The 15,616-nt window shown below is 39.5% G+C and overlaps 1 protein-coding gene across 1 annotated transcript in view; it reads left to right on the forward strand.

Moving 5' to 3' along the window:
- The window catches only part of CRYL1 (crystallin lambda 1), a 55,461-nt gene that overhangs the window by 18,502 nt on the left and 21,343 nt on the right, over window positions 1-15,616 (forward strand). Inside the window, exons 3-5 of the mRNA XM_008630993.2 lie at window positions 676-837; window positions 4,850-5,044; window positions 13,848-13,953. Coding sequence (XP_008629215.1) covers window positions 676-837; window positions 4,850-5,044; window positions 13,848-13,953 — 463 coding nt within the window. The remainder of the gene's footprint in view (window positions 1-675; window positions 838-4,849; window positions 5,045-13,847; window positions 13,954-15,616) is intronic.

A 15,616-nucleotide genomic window follows, 5' to 3' on the forward strand; every position in this document is an offset into this window, starting at 1 on the left:
ACTGTAGATTGTGGCTCTTGGCTCATACATATGAAATTCCACACTGTAATGTAGAGCTGAACATACTCAGTAGCTTTGAGAAAAGTTTTGATAGCGTCCATTCTACTTCAGAAATCTTTCTCAGTGACCCTCACACTTAAAAATGCTTAAGTATCGTCATTAATTGCAACTCTAGGAATTGCTTAAGTACAGGTTGCAGAGCTGTACCTTGGAATCTCCTGCCATAGTTCTGGAGATTGTAAGTTTGTCTTCTTTTGAGATACACCTGTTCATTTCCATCTTGTCTGAGAGAGAATATTGACTTCTATCATGTGAGATTCTCTTAAAAAAAAAAAAAAAGTGGAGACCAGGTCTTAATCCTCTGTATTGTGTTATTTCCCTGTGTGAGTCTGTATTTTAGATAAAGCAGAATCTTTTCTTTTGTGTTAAATCTCCTGTGGGGTGTGGTGGTTCATCTTCTGCTGTACATAAACTCCTGGGCTTTCCATTTCTTAAACTGTGGGAAGATATTTTTGTGTCGATGGTATATTGCTCACTGGTATATCTAGGTTGATTAAAATAGGTGGTTTGTGCTGAATTCCTAGGTGTCAGCATGGGATCAATGAAGTCTGAAATGTACGGCTAGATACTATTGAACTACATGACTTCTAATACTGTTTTTTGTTTTTATTCCAGGAATGTACTCCAGAGAACCTGGAACTGAAAAAGAAGATTTTTGGTCAGTTGGATCTTATTGTGGGTGACAGTGTTATCTTGAGCAGCTCGACCTCTTGTCTCTTACCCAGCAAATTGTTCACTGGCCTTAAACACGTTAAGCAGTGCATCGTATCGCATCCTGTAAGTATGATGGCATGTTTCTTTTTTGTGTAAACTGCATCCCAAACTCTTTCCTGCAGACTGAAAGGCACAGAAGGGTATTTGGGGCTCTTGTGTGCCATTGTTGGTGTGCATGGGGCCAACTTTTCAAAAAAGCTGTAGTTTGGTTATTCTGTGAGAAGCAGCACTAATCTACTAAATTGAGAGGATGTAGCATGTTGCATATTGTTGGCTCAAGATATGTTCTGTGTGTGCTCATATTGTTGTGTGTTTCTGAAACTACTGGCTTTCAGAATGTAGGAATTCTATGTTTTGGGTACAACTCATAACATTGCTACTTTCTTCTTGTGTCATTGTTAGTCTTTTCTAGTATCCTTTTTCAGCTTCTGCTGGGTAACAGTAAGAATCCAAACACTGAGCTGCATGTGCTTGTCAGGCAGTATTGATAAAAGATGGGAAATTTAGACTCCAGTTTCTTCACACTTGTGATGCAGAAGCAGTATACCTGAAAAAGGAATTAAGGAATGATGAAATGGAACAAATTGGACTTGGAGCTGAACTTGCATTCTTTATGACCAACTGGAACAGGGCAGTGATGCAAAAATGGAATGACTAGAGGTTGCAGCAGTACCTCAAAGTGGTCAAAGGCACTTGTGAGTTTCTGTAGAGATCTGTTTGGAACTGCCAGACATCAGTTTGTCACATCTCTCCTCAGCATGGAAGAGCATTTTGTCTTGATCACTGGGGTTCTTACCGCTTCTGTTTTCCACTACTCAATAAGCTAATGAATTTGTTAACCCAATGTTAGTCTGGTGGTCAGCTGATCAGTTAAGAGGACTGTTGTCATGAAGAAAGGTACTGCTCTGGTCTCTGCAATTTGGTAACTGTATGATGTCTCTCCAGGGCACTCCTCAGAGTGTAAAGTAAATGTCAATTCCCTGGGCATGCTCAAGAATACAAAAATACAGCATTACTTTGTCTCTACAGCTACCTGTAGCCTAACACTGTAGTGTCAAAGCATTTGGTCAGTCCCTTTCTGACACTTCACCACCACCACCACTGTGCCTTGCGGTGACTGGGTGGCAAGGGGAACAAAAGGCTTGGTTTTGTTTGTTTCTATATAATTAGTTTTCAATCCCTTTTGACTAGAAAAAAAAAAATCAAATGTCAAAGTATGTATCTGTGCCTAGATCTAGCCTTTCTCCAGTCTAAAATTCAGTAGTTCCTTGTCTCTTATTTCCAGGGTTGTAGTTTTCTCTAGTGCAAGAGAAGAGATAATATCTCTTTAACGTTTCTATATTAAGTAACTATACGATTTCTTTTATTTAACCAGTTCCTGGCTGCCTGACTATTTGTCAGTCTTTGATTTTACTGTTCTCTGTCTTACTGTTTTCCCAAGTTGGTCTGTACCAGTTAACTTTGTTTAGTCTGAACTGCAGTCTTATAGGAGTCACTCCTGAAACCAAGTTTTATCAGACCTTGAAAGGTAGTTAGTCTCTGCGTAAACATTTTCTGTGTTGCTGTTGTAAGGATATATGTCTTTTTACAAAGCAAACGCTCCGGAGTACCTTAAAATGTCGAATTGTTCCAAAATGGCTTTGCAGTCCAACTCAGACTATTTTCTTAGTAATCTCAGCTTTACTCAGCTGTACTGAGTGCACTGAAGAAGCTGTAAACCAGTGTACTTCCAGGGGCCTTTCTGCCTCTGCATCAGGAAACATGCTTGCTTGTAGTAGTTGTGGGCTTTGGGTGGGGTTTTTTTTGTTTTGTGTTGTTTTTTACTAAGATCTTGAACACAATAGTAGGATTTGGTGGCTGCAGGAAGCAAGCAGCTCTGCCAGACACTGAAAACAAGTGTGCAATTTGATATACCAGAAAAATTAAAAGCTAAAGTTGCAGAGCCTCTGGCACGGGTGAGGGTGTTGAGGTTAAATGAAATGAAGTGCCCAAAGGGCAGAAGCAGCTCATCCCTTTGCTTAACATGGTTCAGTAGTTAGAAAAAAAAAAAATCCCATAGCACAGCTGTATGATAGAAATGCACACAATACTTAACGTTACAATAGAAAACAGGTACAGCTGTTCTCTGATAGCAGTTTCAGGCAGTGGATCAGGAGAGGTCTGCTGCAGAGTGGTTCTCTTCTCATGGGATGCATATGCCTGCTAAGTCACACAACTAGAAATATGGAGCTAGAGGAGAGTGTGCCATTGAGTGAAGTCCCCTGTTGTACAGGAAGCCCTGTAATCAAATAACTTTAAAACTGTATTAAATTCTCAGATTATTTTTTTAATTCCACTACTCCTGTTAGAAATTGTGTCTTCTAATTTTTGTTCCAATCTGATTACTGGTCCATTAAAATTAATATTTATGTTTGTTGGCAGCTTTTGTATAACTTAATTATTTTCAGTGTTTTCTTTGTCATCTCCTTTCTTAGCTGTCACTTTGTTAGACTAAGGTGACCTTCTGTTCCCTGAAATACTTCGCATTTTTAGAAACTTTCCCCCATTCCCTATTTCATCTATGTTCTACCACTTTCTGTTTTTATCAATATCTATTATCTCACTCCTAAAACATTGTCTTCCTATGTCTCCTCAGTGTGCTCACGAACACACCCATATACTCCCAGTGCCAAATTCATGAAATGGAATATTTCAATAGGATCACTGTCAGCACTAATCTTTGAAGAAATTTTTCATAGCCTCGGTCTCTCTCAACAGCTAACTTCTCTTTCTGATTGGAACCTGTGATATACTTAAGGGTTAGAAAAGCCTCAGAGAATGTCTTGGTGCTTGCAGTGTTTTGGGTCTTGCTCAATTGCCTGGCACTGCTGAATGGTGTCCATCCACCACACTGTTCTCAGTGTTGGTGGTGGCACTGCCAGAGGGAATGATGTGAGACAGGCTGTGTTGGGACACGAGGCCCTCCAAAGGGAATGAAGTGTGTTACATCAGTAGTTACAGCAGATGTACCATACATCAGATTATGTGTTGGTCAGACCCTGCAGGAAAGGGAACCATGTAAATACTGAAAGGAGAGAACATGCAGAGAGGAAAGGTTGCTTGCACATTGTTGTGATTAAATCCCGTACTTGCATTTACAGGAGCACAGTTAAGAGTAGTTGACTATAAGGGAGTATGATGAAAGAATCAGTACTTAATTACCATCCTTTGAATGTCAGTGTTATTCCTGGTAGTAATTTATTATATGTTAGCTCCTTCTATTGCCTGGAACTAGATGGAAGGCTGAATTTAATACCTTTAAGAGTACAGCTGAAGGACAGTTAGGCTCTTTGGGAAGAGCATGCATGCAGCATTACCATCTGTAACACTATGACCTGAAGAACTTTTAGCTGTTTCCAGGATGTTCTTTAGGACTTTTTGGTTTTTACTTCAAAAATACATTACACAAAGGTCTTGACTTGATGAGAAATTACATTTGGGACGAGTCAGGGAGAGGTAATTTATTTTTTTCTAAGTACAGTGTTTGAAGGTAACCTGTTCTGCAACATTCTTAAAGTATGTTTTATGTGATATCTTTTACTGTGTTTAGCATATATTTACAGGCTTGGGCCAGTAGCAGCTTATCTGTTAAGTGTTGCATCTTACAGGTGGTGTTTAGCAATGCTTTTGTTATAAAGTTCCTGACTGTCTAAAAGGAAATGCCTTGCTTAATTTGGAAAGACAGGTGGTGACCATATGTCTTAGAACAACAAGCAGTCTGAGTATTGAGCAAACAGTTCCTCAATAAAGTCCTCGGAATAGAGTCTTCTAGTACTGTTTGAGTGCCATCATCTCCGGTGGAGCTCCATGAATTTTGCTGGGATTAAACAGAGTTTGATTTAGTACAAGTTTAATTATTTCTTTTAATTTGAATTAATGCACCAGCTTTTATTTGATTGGTGAAGTCTTTCAAGGTCTGAATATCAGGCTTACTGTGTTCACTGGAAATTATGCAAGCTAGTGCTGGGTATAAAGATGCTTTATATTAACTTGTTCTGTTGATGGCTGATGTTCTTCTTTTGTGTTTCTTCTTGAGGTAAATCCACCTTACTTTGTGCCATTGGTTGAAATTGTTCCTCATCCAGAAACAGATCCTTCTACTACAGAGAGAACATACGCCCTGATGAAGAAGATTGGTCAGTCTCCTGTCAAACTAAACAGAGAAATTGAGGGGTTTGTTCTGAATCGACTGCAGTATGCAGTGATAAGTGAAGCTTGGAGACTTGTGGGTGTATGTATATCTTTTTTTTTCCAGTACTTGGTCAGTTCTGTAGATGTGATAAGTGAGATTGTATATTTAAATGTCCTTTAGGTTTGTGTCATCTTTGTTCAACTGTCCCTTATGAACATAAAATGTGTATTTAAATGTAAATTAAACCCAGTAAGAAGTGATGCCAGTTATAAAAACCAAAGTGACAAAAACAAGGTCATAGATGATCATAACAATTATTCTTTATCCTGCTTTCTTTTTTCAGAATACTGTTATTTTCAGGGCAATCAAAAGAATAATCTTAAAAGCACAGGAATCAAAATACTGATTTTTCTTTTTTGTAGGCTTCTCATCATTTCCTGTTTGGTTTTTTTTCTAGTGTTGTTGGCCTGCTGTACAGCGGTCATGAAAATACTTTAAATGGTTTTCTCTTTGGCCTTTCAGGAACTGTACTCATAGATTTAACTGTTACTTGAGACAGATTTCTCCTCCTCCTGCCCATTCAGACTTCTAACTGAGAATCATTTGTTTGTGTCCCTTCAGCTTTTCCCACAGTTACCTGTTCTGTGCTGAAAAGTCTGATCTTTCATCAGCAGGAGCTGAGTTATGTCTGTTGCTATTCTGTTGAGAAGAGTTTCAACTGGGCTTTAATAGGACTTATTTTTGTTTTGATTTTTCAAGCTGATTAAAACAACCATGCACACAAATACAAGTAAAGATCTTAAAGCCAGGGTCATATTATTGTAAACAAAGCAACCCTTTTTCCAAAGAAGTATTTAAACATAATTGCTGATTTTGCTTACCTGTAGTTGGTTTTCACTAGCAACATAATACAACAATATAAAGGAGGTGGTGAATAACAATAAGTAAAACAGTGTTGTGAGGAAGGAACTGATCTCCTACTGGAGAATTTATTTAAATTTCAAAAATGGCTTCTATTGTTAAACTTTTAATACAAAGTCTCAGGTTTATGATAAGAAAAACCCCTTCAGAAAGCTGTAGCCTTGTAGCATGTTGGAAAACATAGGATAGAAAAGACAGTAACATAGAATCACAGAATAGTTGTGGTTGGGAGGGACCTCTGGAGGTCATCTAGTTCCACCCCCGTACCTACAGCACGTTGCACAGGATCATGTCTAGGTGGGTTTTGAATAACTTCAGAGGAGAATACTCCATGGCCTCATTGGGCAGCCTGCTCCAGTGCTCTGTGACCCTCTAAGTAAAGAGTTTTTTCCTTCCTATTCAGATGTAACTTTCTGAGTTTATAGTTTGTGCCTGTTGCCCCTTGTCCTGTTGCTGGGCACCACTGATGAGTCTGGCCCTATCTGAATTAGCCTCTAAATTATTTTTGAAACCATAAAAACACTGGTGAAAAAATATCTTTGAGAATAAAAATGTAAAAACAACTACAAAAAATTGTGAGCAAGGAAGGTTAAGTTCATGAGGAAAAAGCTAGCTCAACTGCAACATTCACTGTTAGAGAGGTTCCCACAGTGTAACCTTTCCTTGAAAGGAAGAGATCTGATATAAAATAAGTCATGATGGGAACAAGATTTTTGAAGGAGGAAAGAGTGAGTAATGACAGACTGTGGAGGAGAAACTGAACTTATCTGAAGATCACAAAACTGAAATATGAAGTTGATTAAACACTAATTTAAGCACCTTTTTATACACTATCTAGCACAATATTGCAAAAATGGAAGTTAATCTTTACTTCTTTTATAAGAATTCAAAGAGTTGATGGGAAACTGTGGACCAATAAGGCTGGTAATGTGTAGGCACATTGATACAATACCCTTGGTCAGCACAGGCATTCAGGTAATGCCTCAAAAATCTAACAGGATTCTTTCACATCTCTGAGGGCATAAACTCGGTTGTGGAAGCCAGTGCCGTAGTAACCTAGGATGGTAAAAAATTGAATGGGTCCAGGGATCATTTAGACACATTCATGTTGTACTGTGCAGAAGCAAACTCCAGCATCAAAGTCTCAAAGACTGGACTGTTGGGAGCTGAGGCAATACAGTACATGGCAGTGAAAGTATCATTCTCTGTTTGGTCTTGCTGTGGAAGGAGTGTAAGAACACTTCATGGGCTGCTGTTGGAAAGGAGGTACTGAGCTGAGGCAAACCTTTAGTATGAACCTGCATGGATGCTTTTCTGGGAGTGGTGGTTATGTGAATAGTAATAAAGTAGTGCTTGAAGGACTGCCAGATAAAGAAAGTTGCTTTTGTTGTAAATCAAAGTTTCCAAGTTGTTTTGTTCTTGTATAATTTTACTGTGTTTCAGGCATATAGACATTTAAACAGTAACAACTTTGGTGGCTGTATTTCCGTGCCAGAAGCCTGAACAATAGCAGCTGTCAAAGGTGTATAGTTTCAGCTGTGTGACTTCAGGCTGCACAGTGCCTTTGATGAGAGGAGAATCACTGCAGATAGGTGAGAGCTGCAGGCCTGGAGCAGTTCGTGTGTTTCTACTGTTGTGCTGCCAACTTAGTAATTTTCATTGCAAGTCATTTTCTTTTGGTGAATTCCACTTTCCAAATGGGGAAACATACTTCTGATTGTGAAGTCACTTTTCAGTTCTTACTGTTGAAAATGTCAATCTCCCCAACTCTCAGTCTTTGAGAGACTCCTAAAAATCAAGTTTTACTCCCAGTGGTAACATCTCAAACAAATGTTTTCATTACTCTAAGAAGCACTGGGATTTTTGTTTGTTTGTGGGATTTTTTTTGGTTTGTGGTTTTTTTTGGTTGGTTGGGGGTTTTTTGGTTTGGTTTTTTTTTCAGTCAGTTGAGCTTATTTCATTAAAGAAACTAATGGAAGTTTCTCTGGTTGAACTACTAATGTACTATTAAAGTCATTGGTGGTAGGACAGACATGCAGTACAGCTGTACTTACAACATTTATCTTGAAAATTTTATCATAAATAGGCTGAGTAGCTTGCAGAATATGTTTTAGTTCCCAAATCTATCTGGGAAGCTGACAACCTGCCAGTCTTTCTGTTTTCTTTAGCAGTGCTGTGTTGGGATGGATGAGGTGAGGAATCATGTGATGGAAGAAAGGCTGTGATACAGAGCATGGAAGTGAAGGTGGAGCTGTATAGAAAGAAATGTGGTAAATATATCTGCTTGCTGAATGTTGTGTGGGGCTCACTGACTTCTGCCATGTGGGTCCAAGAGTAGGAGATGCTCTTAACATAGCCAGAAATCTGAGGTAAGGCTCTGCTAGCACGTTGGGTGCAGGGTCAAGACTCCACACGGTGCTCAAATTGCACGTGGCATGGATGCTGAAGCACAGAGAGAAGCATAATTCAGGGCAAAGTGATTAAAGTAGCAATGAGAAACCTGAGGATTGAGATACAGTTTGTCTTTGCCAAAGGTGCTGGGCTTCTCAGCTGCACACACTGGGAGGCTGGGATTTTACAGCTGGGCACAAAATGAGTGCTGTGAATGGAGGACTGGACTGAATGTGGGAGTGGGAAGTGTGGTGTTAAAGTGGTAAAAAATGAATAGGCTTGGAAGTTGAGATCTGATTTGTAGGAAAGTAGGAGAAAGAAGACTTATTTGGAGCAGTTGAATGCTGCGAACTTTGCTCATGTGATAATTAGGAACGTAGACTACAGGATGCCGAAGTTTGACTTCACAAGAACTTAGAAGCAAAGACCATGGATTCATTTATGGGTCTAAAAGATGTAATTCAAGCAAGTGCTTCCTTTTGAGGCAAGAGTGCTGCAAAGAGATGTTTCATTTTGGATCTGAGTTAGTCTTTTTGTAACAAGATGTCTTTTCAAAGATTGCTTTGACTTGCAAGTCACAAGCATTTGGGCAGTGCAGGTGTTCGTGGCGGGAAATTTTTGTACAGTTATCTCTGTCTCCTCATGCCCCTCATTTATTCCATGATAAAGCAGATACTGGGAGCACTCCCGTCTGTTTAAGGTCATGTATCTGAGAACTTTCTGTAGGACCTCATAGCCTATCTGAGACTGGCATTCATGTAGGTTTCTTATTTATGTATTTAATTGTTAGCGCTTTGCTAGAAGTGTTGCAAAGCTGATAATGATGAAAGTAAAAGGTGTACTGTGAGATGTTGAAGATCTTTATTCCTCTCTTATCAACCCTACATTTTTATATTACCGATTTGGAATGATTAGAATAACCTTTAGCCAGTAACAGGAAAAATACCTCAAACTGCTTTGTCTCCTATTATCTGTTACCATTTATTTACTTTCTCACATCTCCATTGACAGTGGTCACTGGTGTGTCTGATTTTGTTCCTAACTCTTGGAGTAGAAGCTTACTTCCTTTATTTGCCTGGGAAGCACACTGTGCACTGTAGACATTATTACTTTTGTATTTTTACCAGTACATTCTAGAGTAGTTTAGGATTATGTTGCAACGGGTATTAATTAAATAGATTGGCTTTGTCTTGTTCTGAAGGTAAAATTTTGGTTGACATAATCCAGAAAATAAGAACCAGTTTCACCAACACTTCAGTTCAGAAGTCTCAAGCCCTACTCTGAATATCTATGAATTGCCCTTTAACTGTGGATCACTGAGTGAATCTTACCTTTTTGAAATATTTTTCTAAGCATTACCTGGAATTTGCAAGGAGGTCATAAAATACAGTGGCAGAGATAGCAAGTGGAGCATGACAGTTTTTTAACCTTGATATAATACAGGAGTTTCAGCTGCTTTTAAGAACATACTAAAACTGTTTTACAGGATGGATTGTGTAAGTGCTCTATTTATCTCTGTATAAGATTTTAATACTGTCTTAATGTGTTTTTTTCTTTAAAAGTGGGTTTTCTTTTATGTTGTAGTCATTGTAAAACATGAAAAGAATGGGCAACTTTTCCATTTTTGTTAATCTTTTGGAGAATAAAATCATGGTTTGGCTATGTGTCCATTTTAGTTTGTTTTTGCAGCAATCAGGTGCATTGGCTTCAATCATTCATTTATGTACCTCTCCTTTCTCAAGTGATGTGCTTGGCAGTCCTTAAATGCTGGCAAGACTTTTTAAAGTCCAAATTCCTTACTGTTAATTATATTACAGTGTTATTCAGAGGACTTTTCCAAAAGATTGAAGATACGGTGTAGGGATTAAACGTTTAGTTACAGTGCCCCATAAAATGAGGAATATCATAAAAAGGAAGTTTAAAGGGACCGAAATAAAAATAGTGTCGATACTAAGTGTTTCTTACAGGGCGAGGTGAGTTGAGGGTGCCATGGAAGAAGGAAGATAAAGGCCAGCAAAGCAAGGAGGTGTGAAGTGTGTAGGACAACAAGTTTCTTAAACATTATGAAATGGAAAGATGTGGTAGAGGGATATAGGAGAAAAGTCATATGCTCCAAATGACAGGACTGGAAAAAGATCTCATCAGGGTGTGGATGGAAGGGACTTGATTGACGTGATAGTGAAGAGAAGGGTGTAACAAGTACTGCTGAGACAGAATGCATATATTAGTGGCAATCAGAAAAAAAAAAAGAATACTGGATTTGGGAGATACAGAGAAGGAAGTGGCAGATTTGGAGACAGAAAGGATGTGGTCCAGGAGGCAGTGAAGTCCAAAATAACTCTATGACAGACTGGAGTGAGTAGGAGAACATGATGAATTGGTGGAATGAGGAAAAAGTAAGATTGTGGGGGTTTTTGGCCATTACATTTGATATGATTGCAAACCAAGTCCGTGACAGAAGTTGCAATGTGGGTGGGACTCAGAGATTGAAAGAAAGACTTCTGGTTAAAACCAAGCAGGTTGGGTCAGACCCTAAAGGCGGAGACTGCAGAACCACCACGGGTTTCTGGAAAAGTGAAAAGGGCCCCTGCATAGGGAGAAGCACCAATAAAGTACCAAAGACTCATTAGGATAATCCTGTCGTATCACTAAAGGTAAAAATCTCTAGGAAAATGAGATTGTGGTATATGAATGGTGTCGTAAGAAGTGTGGAGGATTCTGAGATAGTCTAGATCTTGAAATTTGACTGGCCATTGGGATCACTGAGGATTTTGGTGGATTTTATTTTAAATCTTAATTCTGTAGCTGTCAGAGCTTCTAGTGAACTCTTAACATACTTCCTCTTCCCTCTGACAAGTGCTGGAGGCAAAGGCTTACCAGAAGGGTAATCCAGGATGAAAAGTCCCCTTGGGAAGATTATTTCACACCTACACTTAGTGAAACTGGATAGGAACTCTTTCTTGTTTAGTTCTTAGCATAAACACCAATCCTTGTGGAAGACACTTTGCTGACCTTGCACCCTGGTGAATCATTCCACCAACTTATGATATCCTTATTATAAATGGGAGTAGGGTTATTCCCTAGGAGAGGATGGTCTAACCTGTTTATCATTTATGTATTTTTAATTTATGAAGAGAAGAAGTAAAAAGCTTTTCTTTAGGAGGGTCTTTTTTTGATAGGAAGAAGCTGAGCTCATTTGTATAGAATACTATATCCCTCAGCTGAAGGGATCTGTTGTGGTTTCCTTCTGGTAGCAACAACTTTTGCCTTTTAGCAGCTGTAAACATCAAATTGCAGCTATAGTCAAAAGGCCAAGAGCAAAGCACTCATCTCATGATTCTGAGGGCACCTGGTCTTCAAATGTCAGTGTAATAGCTGAGGACTATGGTATCTAAAGAAAGTAAGTTATTAATTTGGAAATTCATTTGCAATGATTCTGAAGTGCTTCAAGAGCCTGTTAACTCTTTTAACATTGTTTACAGTTTTTAGCTGCTGCTGTGGTTCAAATGCTTGTCTGGAATTTGTAGTTAGTCTTTTGTCCACAAATCCATGTCAACCAGGGGGGCAGGGGGGAACCACTCATCAAGCACAGCTTTACCAGCACAACTCATTGTTTGGATGAAGCACTCCCAACAGAAGAACACTTTTGTTGACTTTGCTGATGTTGTTCAGAGAAGTTGTGCTGCCATGTCAGGGGAAAAAGCTTTCACAGAACATATGGTGCCTGTGTTAGTTACCCTGATGCTGGTCTGTAATCTGAATTCTGTTTGAGGTTTTTGTTTAGTCCTGTCTTTATGCAGACCTTTCTATCTGCCTCTAGATGAGTTACTTTACCATGTATGTGCTTTACCTTTAATTTGAAGAAAATAATGCTTTCTTATCCCTGCCATTTTATGTCTAATGAAATTGTTAGGAAAATTGTGTGTTCCATATATGGTGCATAGGTCTTAATAATTATGTCAGTGTTTCCTTTTCAAGGTAGAGTTCTGCAACAGGGTTTCAGACAGGCTTGATTTTGATAGGAGCAATGCCTACTAACAGGTTGAGGCTTGAGGTTGTCTTATAAAAGTCTCAGTTTAAGCCTGAGATGATGAAACTCGATGTCTGTGGCCAGCTGTAGAAGTTACGTTGGTTCGTGGCTTATAAGTTTCTTTTAAAGTAGAAGTGGATGATGTAAATGCTGGATGCAGGAAGACACTGTGGGTGAGATTCAGCTCCTTTAAGATGGGATATCTACAGTGTAGACAGTGACATCTAAGCTCTTTACTCATCTTTCAGTCTGTGAGGAGGATTAGGCCCTTTAGGACACAACTCATTTTACCTATTCTAGATGCCTGCTTTAGGATGCTGATTTCCTTTTTCTCCCTGGTGATTATAAAGAGAGTCTAGATGTCTAGCTCAGATGTCAATGTCTGCTGCAGATCAGAAGAGCTGCCCTGCATGCCTGTAACTCTAGCCCATGCCTGTGTGATACAAAGGGGCATTCAGACAGAGAGAAATTTAACAGAAAACAGTATGTTTTTGGCCAAGCAGATGAATAGAATATATGTACTTGTATTCTGAAGCTCAAAGGGGCTTGTTAAGGAAGAGTCACTGAGAAGGCTGAGCACCTCAGAGTAGGGTGAAAAGACAAATTAGGAGCAGTTCAGCATCTCTTCCACCTTCCTACCCAGAAGGAAATGTTTTTATGTCTCTGGGAATAAAGAGGACAAGTTCTTGAAACCAAGCTTTATCTGATGAAAGTGGTTAGAACAAGTCTTCATTAATTCATATCTTTCTAGTAGGTGGAAAACAACCTCATATAATAAATAATATTCTCAAGTAAATCTATTAAGGCAAAGAACTGTAAGTCATTTTTCACAAGCCTTTCTGTGCTTGCCCCAACCTGATGGAGACATTGGCTTTCTTGTAAGTGCTATGTGTGGGTGGAATAGCAGTGCTCAACTTTTAACACAAGAAATGCTTCATTTTGCTTGCTCCTTATCCTGCCAGCTCTTGAGATACCAGGCTGGCAATGAACTCAAGAACCCTGGGCAGGTTGGGGCTGGGTAGGTTTAATGTTTGGTGAGTTTTGTGGGAGGGAGTGGCAACTGCATTGCCTGCATGTTTGGACCCAGCCTTTTTTGCAGGTGGCTTCAGGAGCACTATCCACTGTTGCACCGCCATTCTGCTAGTTGGGACTCTGCCCAAAAATCCAAAACTAAGAGGATATGAAGGGAGATGTAACATTGAGCCAAAACTCCTGTATTTAAAAGGATTGGTGTAGTACTTGGATTTCATATAAACTCTTTTGGCCATGTGCCATTAAGAGTGTCATGCTTGCTTTCTTTTCCAATTCTCAGTTTCTGGGACTATGAAGTACAATAGTCCTAGAGATATCAATGACTGCCTATGCTGAACCATAGGAAGGCTTGCATAATAGATGGACATTTCTGGCAAACAGTTGTGTTTCTCTTTGCAATCTAACTGATATTTCTAGCCTTACTTTTTATGACTTCTCTAATTTTTAATTATATACAAAAAATGGGAAATTTTGCATTAAAAGCAAACATTCACCAGTCTTCCTTCCTGTTGTCCTTTTGCTGCTTAGGAGGGAGTAATATCTCCTACTGATCTAGACCTTGTGATGTCTGATGGATTGGGAATGCGATACGCATTTATTGGACCTCTGGAAACCATGCATCTTAATGCAGAAGGTAGGTAGTGCAAAATGTTATGAATATGAAGGGAAGGCTTGCATTGCACAAGACTCTGGAAGTGTTATGTAACAAACCGGATTAGGATTGCTGCAACTATGACTTGTCTTTTTTTTTACTGTAATGATAAGGAAAACTTATTTAAAACGTGAGGTCAATGGAAGGAAGTGGATATTGATTATCCTATTACAAATGATCAGATGAAAGACAACAAGTTATTAAAACACTAGCTGTGTAATAAATTTTTTCCAAGATTCATCCCATCATACTTTGATAAGATTGCTGTACCCATAGTTCAGGGCTGTCTGAGTGTCAGGTAAAAAAGTTTAGCTTATAATCCAGTGTCAACAGAAAATTGCTTTTCATAGATGAGTACCCTTCTGCTGCTGAATTTGTAGCAAAGCTTCAGTATAAATATCCCTGGAGCTGCTGTACTTTAAGCTTAGATCCTGAGTGAAATAAAATTACTTTTGTCAGCAAAATCCTGTGCATACAAAGCTGACTTGACAAAGCAGTCAAGTAAGTTTGGCGTCTGTCTTGCATAATTAATACAGATTTTTAGATGTTTTTGGAATAATATATGTGAATCCCAGGTAAATAAAAAATGAATTGTGTAAAATGAAATAAAAATTATGGATCAGCATCACAAAGATTTGAGCAAACACTTTTAACAAAACACAAAAACTTCAAAAAGTTAAGATCAGCTAATACTAGCTCTTTATATTATGGGCTGTGTCTTTATTCTGCTTTTTTATGGTCCCTGAAATGGTAGGCTCCTGCTCTGCTGCTGGATCTTTTAGGCAATGTTGCAATACACTTGTGCACTGAACCACTTCCACAACAGCACCTTGTTGGCTGGTACAGTAACATGGATCATGAGAAGTGTTGCTTCACTCTTGCACTTGCAGATGTGTTGTCTCCGAATCTAGGGCTGCTCCTGTTTATGTGCTCACAGAGTGACTCAGGCTCTTGCTCTCATCAGAGACAGTTTAAATCAAAATTGCTGATGTCAGGACATGTGATGGCTTATGGCTTCATAGTTCCATGCCAGTGCCAACTTCTTGGTTGCCCAGCATAGCTTCACATAATGTGGAATAATATGGACCTCCTCTTGATTGCCAAGTCTTGCCTCTTGACTAACCTGATCTTCTAAAGCAAGATGATCTGCTTAGTGGATGAGGGAAAGGATATTGTCTACCTGGACTTTAGTAAAGCCTTTGACAGCATTTTCCACAGCATTCTCCAGGAGAAACTGGCTGCTTACTGGGTAAAGACTGTCTGGATGGCCAGGCCCAGAGAGTGGTGGGGAATGTAATTACATTTGGCTGGGGGCCGGTCACTAGTGGTGTCCCCCAGGGTTCAGTGTTGGGCCCAGTCCTGTTTAATATCTTCATTGATGATCTGGATGAAGAGATCAAGTGCACCCTTAGTAAATTGGCAGATGACACCAGGTTGGGTGGGAGTGTTGATCTGCTGGAGGGCAGGAAGGCTCTGCAGAGGGATCTGGACAGGCTGGATCGATGGGTCAAGCCCAGTTGTGTGAGGTTCAACAAGGCCAAGTGCCAGGTCCTGCACTGGGGTCACAACAACCCCAGGCAGTGCTACAGGCTGGGGAGGCAGTGGCTGGAAAGCTGCCTGGTGGAAAAAGACCTGGGAGTGCTGG

Source organism: Corvus brachyrhynchos, unplaced genomic scaffold (genome assembly GCF_000691975.1).
Source record: "Corvus brachyrhynchos isolate BGI_N302 unplaced genomic scaffold, ASM69197v1 scaffold363, whole genome shotgun sequence".
NCBI classification, from domain to species: Eukaryota; Metazoa; Chordata; class Aves; order Passeriformes; family Corvidae; genus Corvus; species Corvus brachyrhynchos.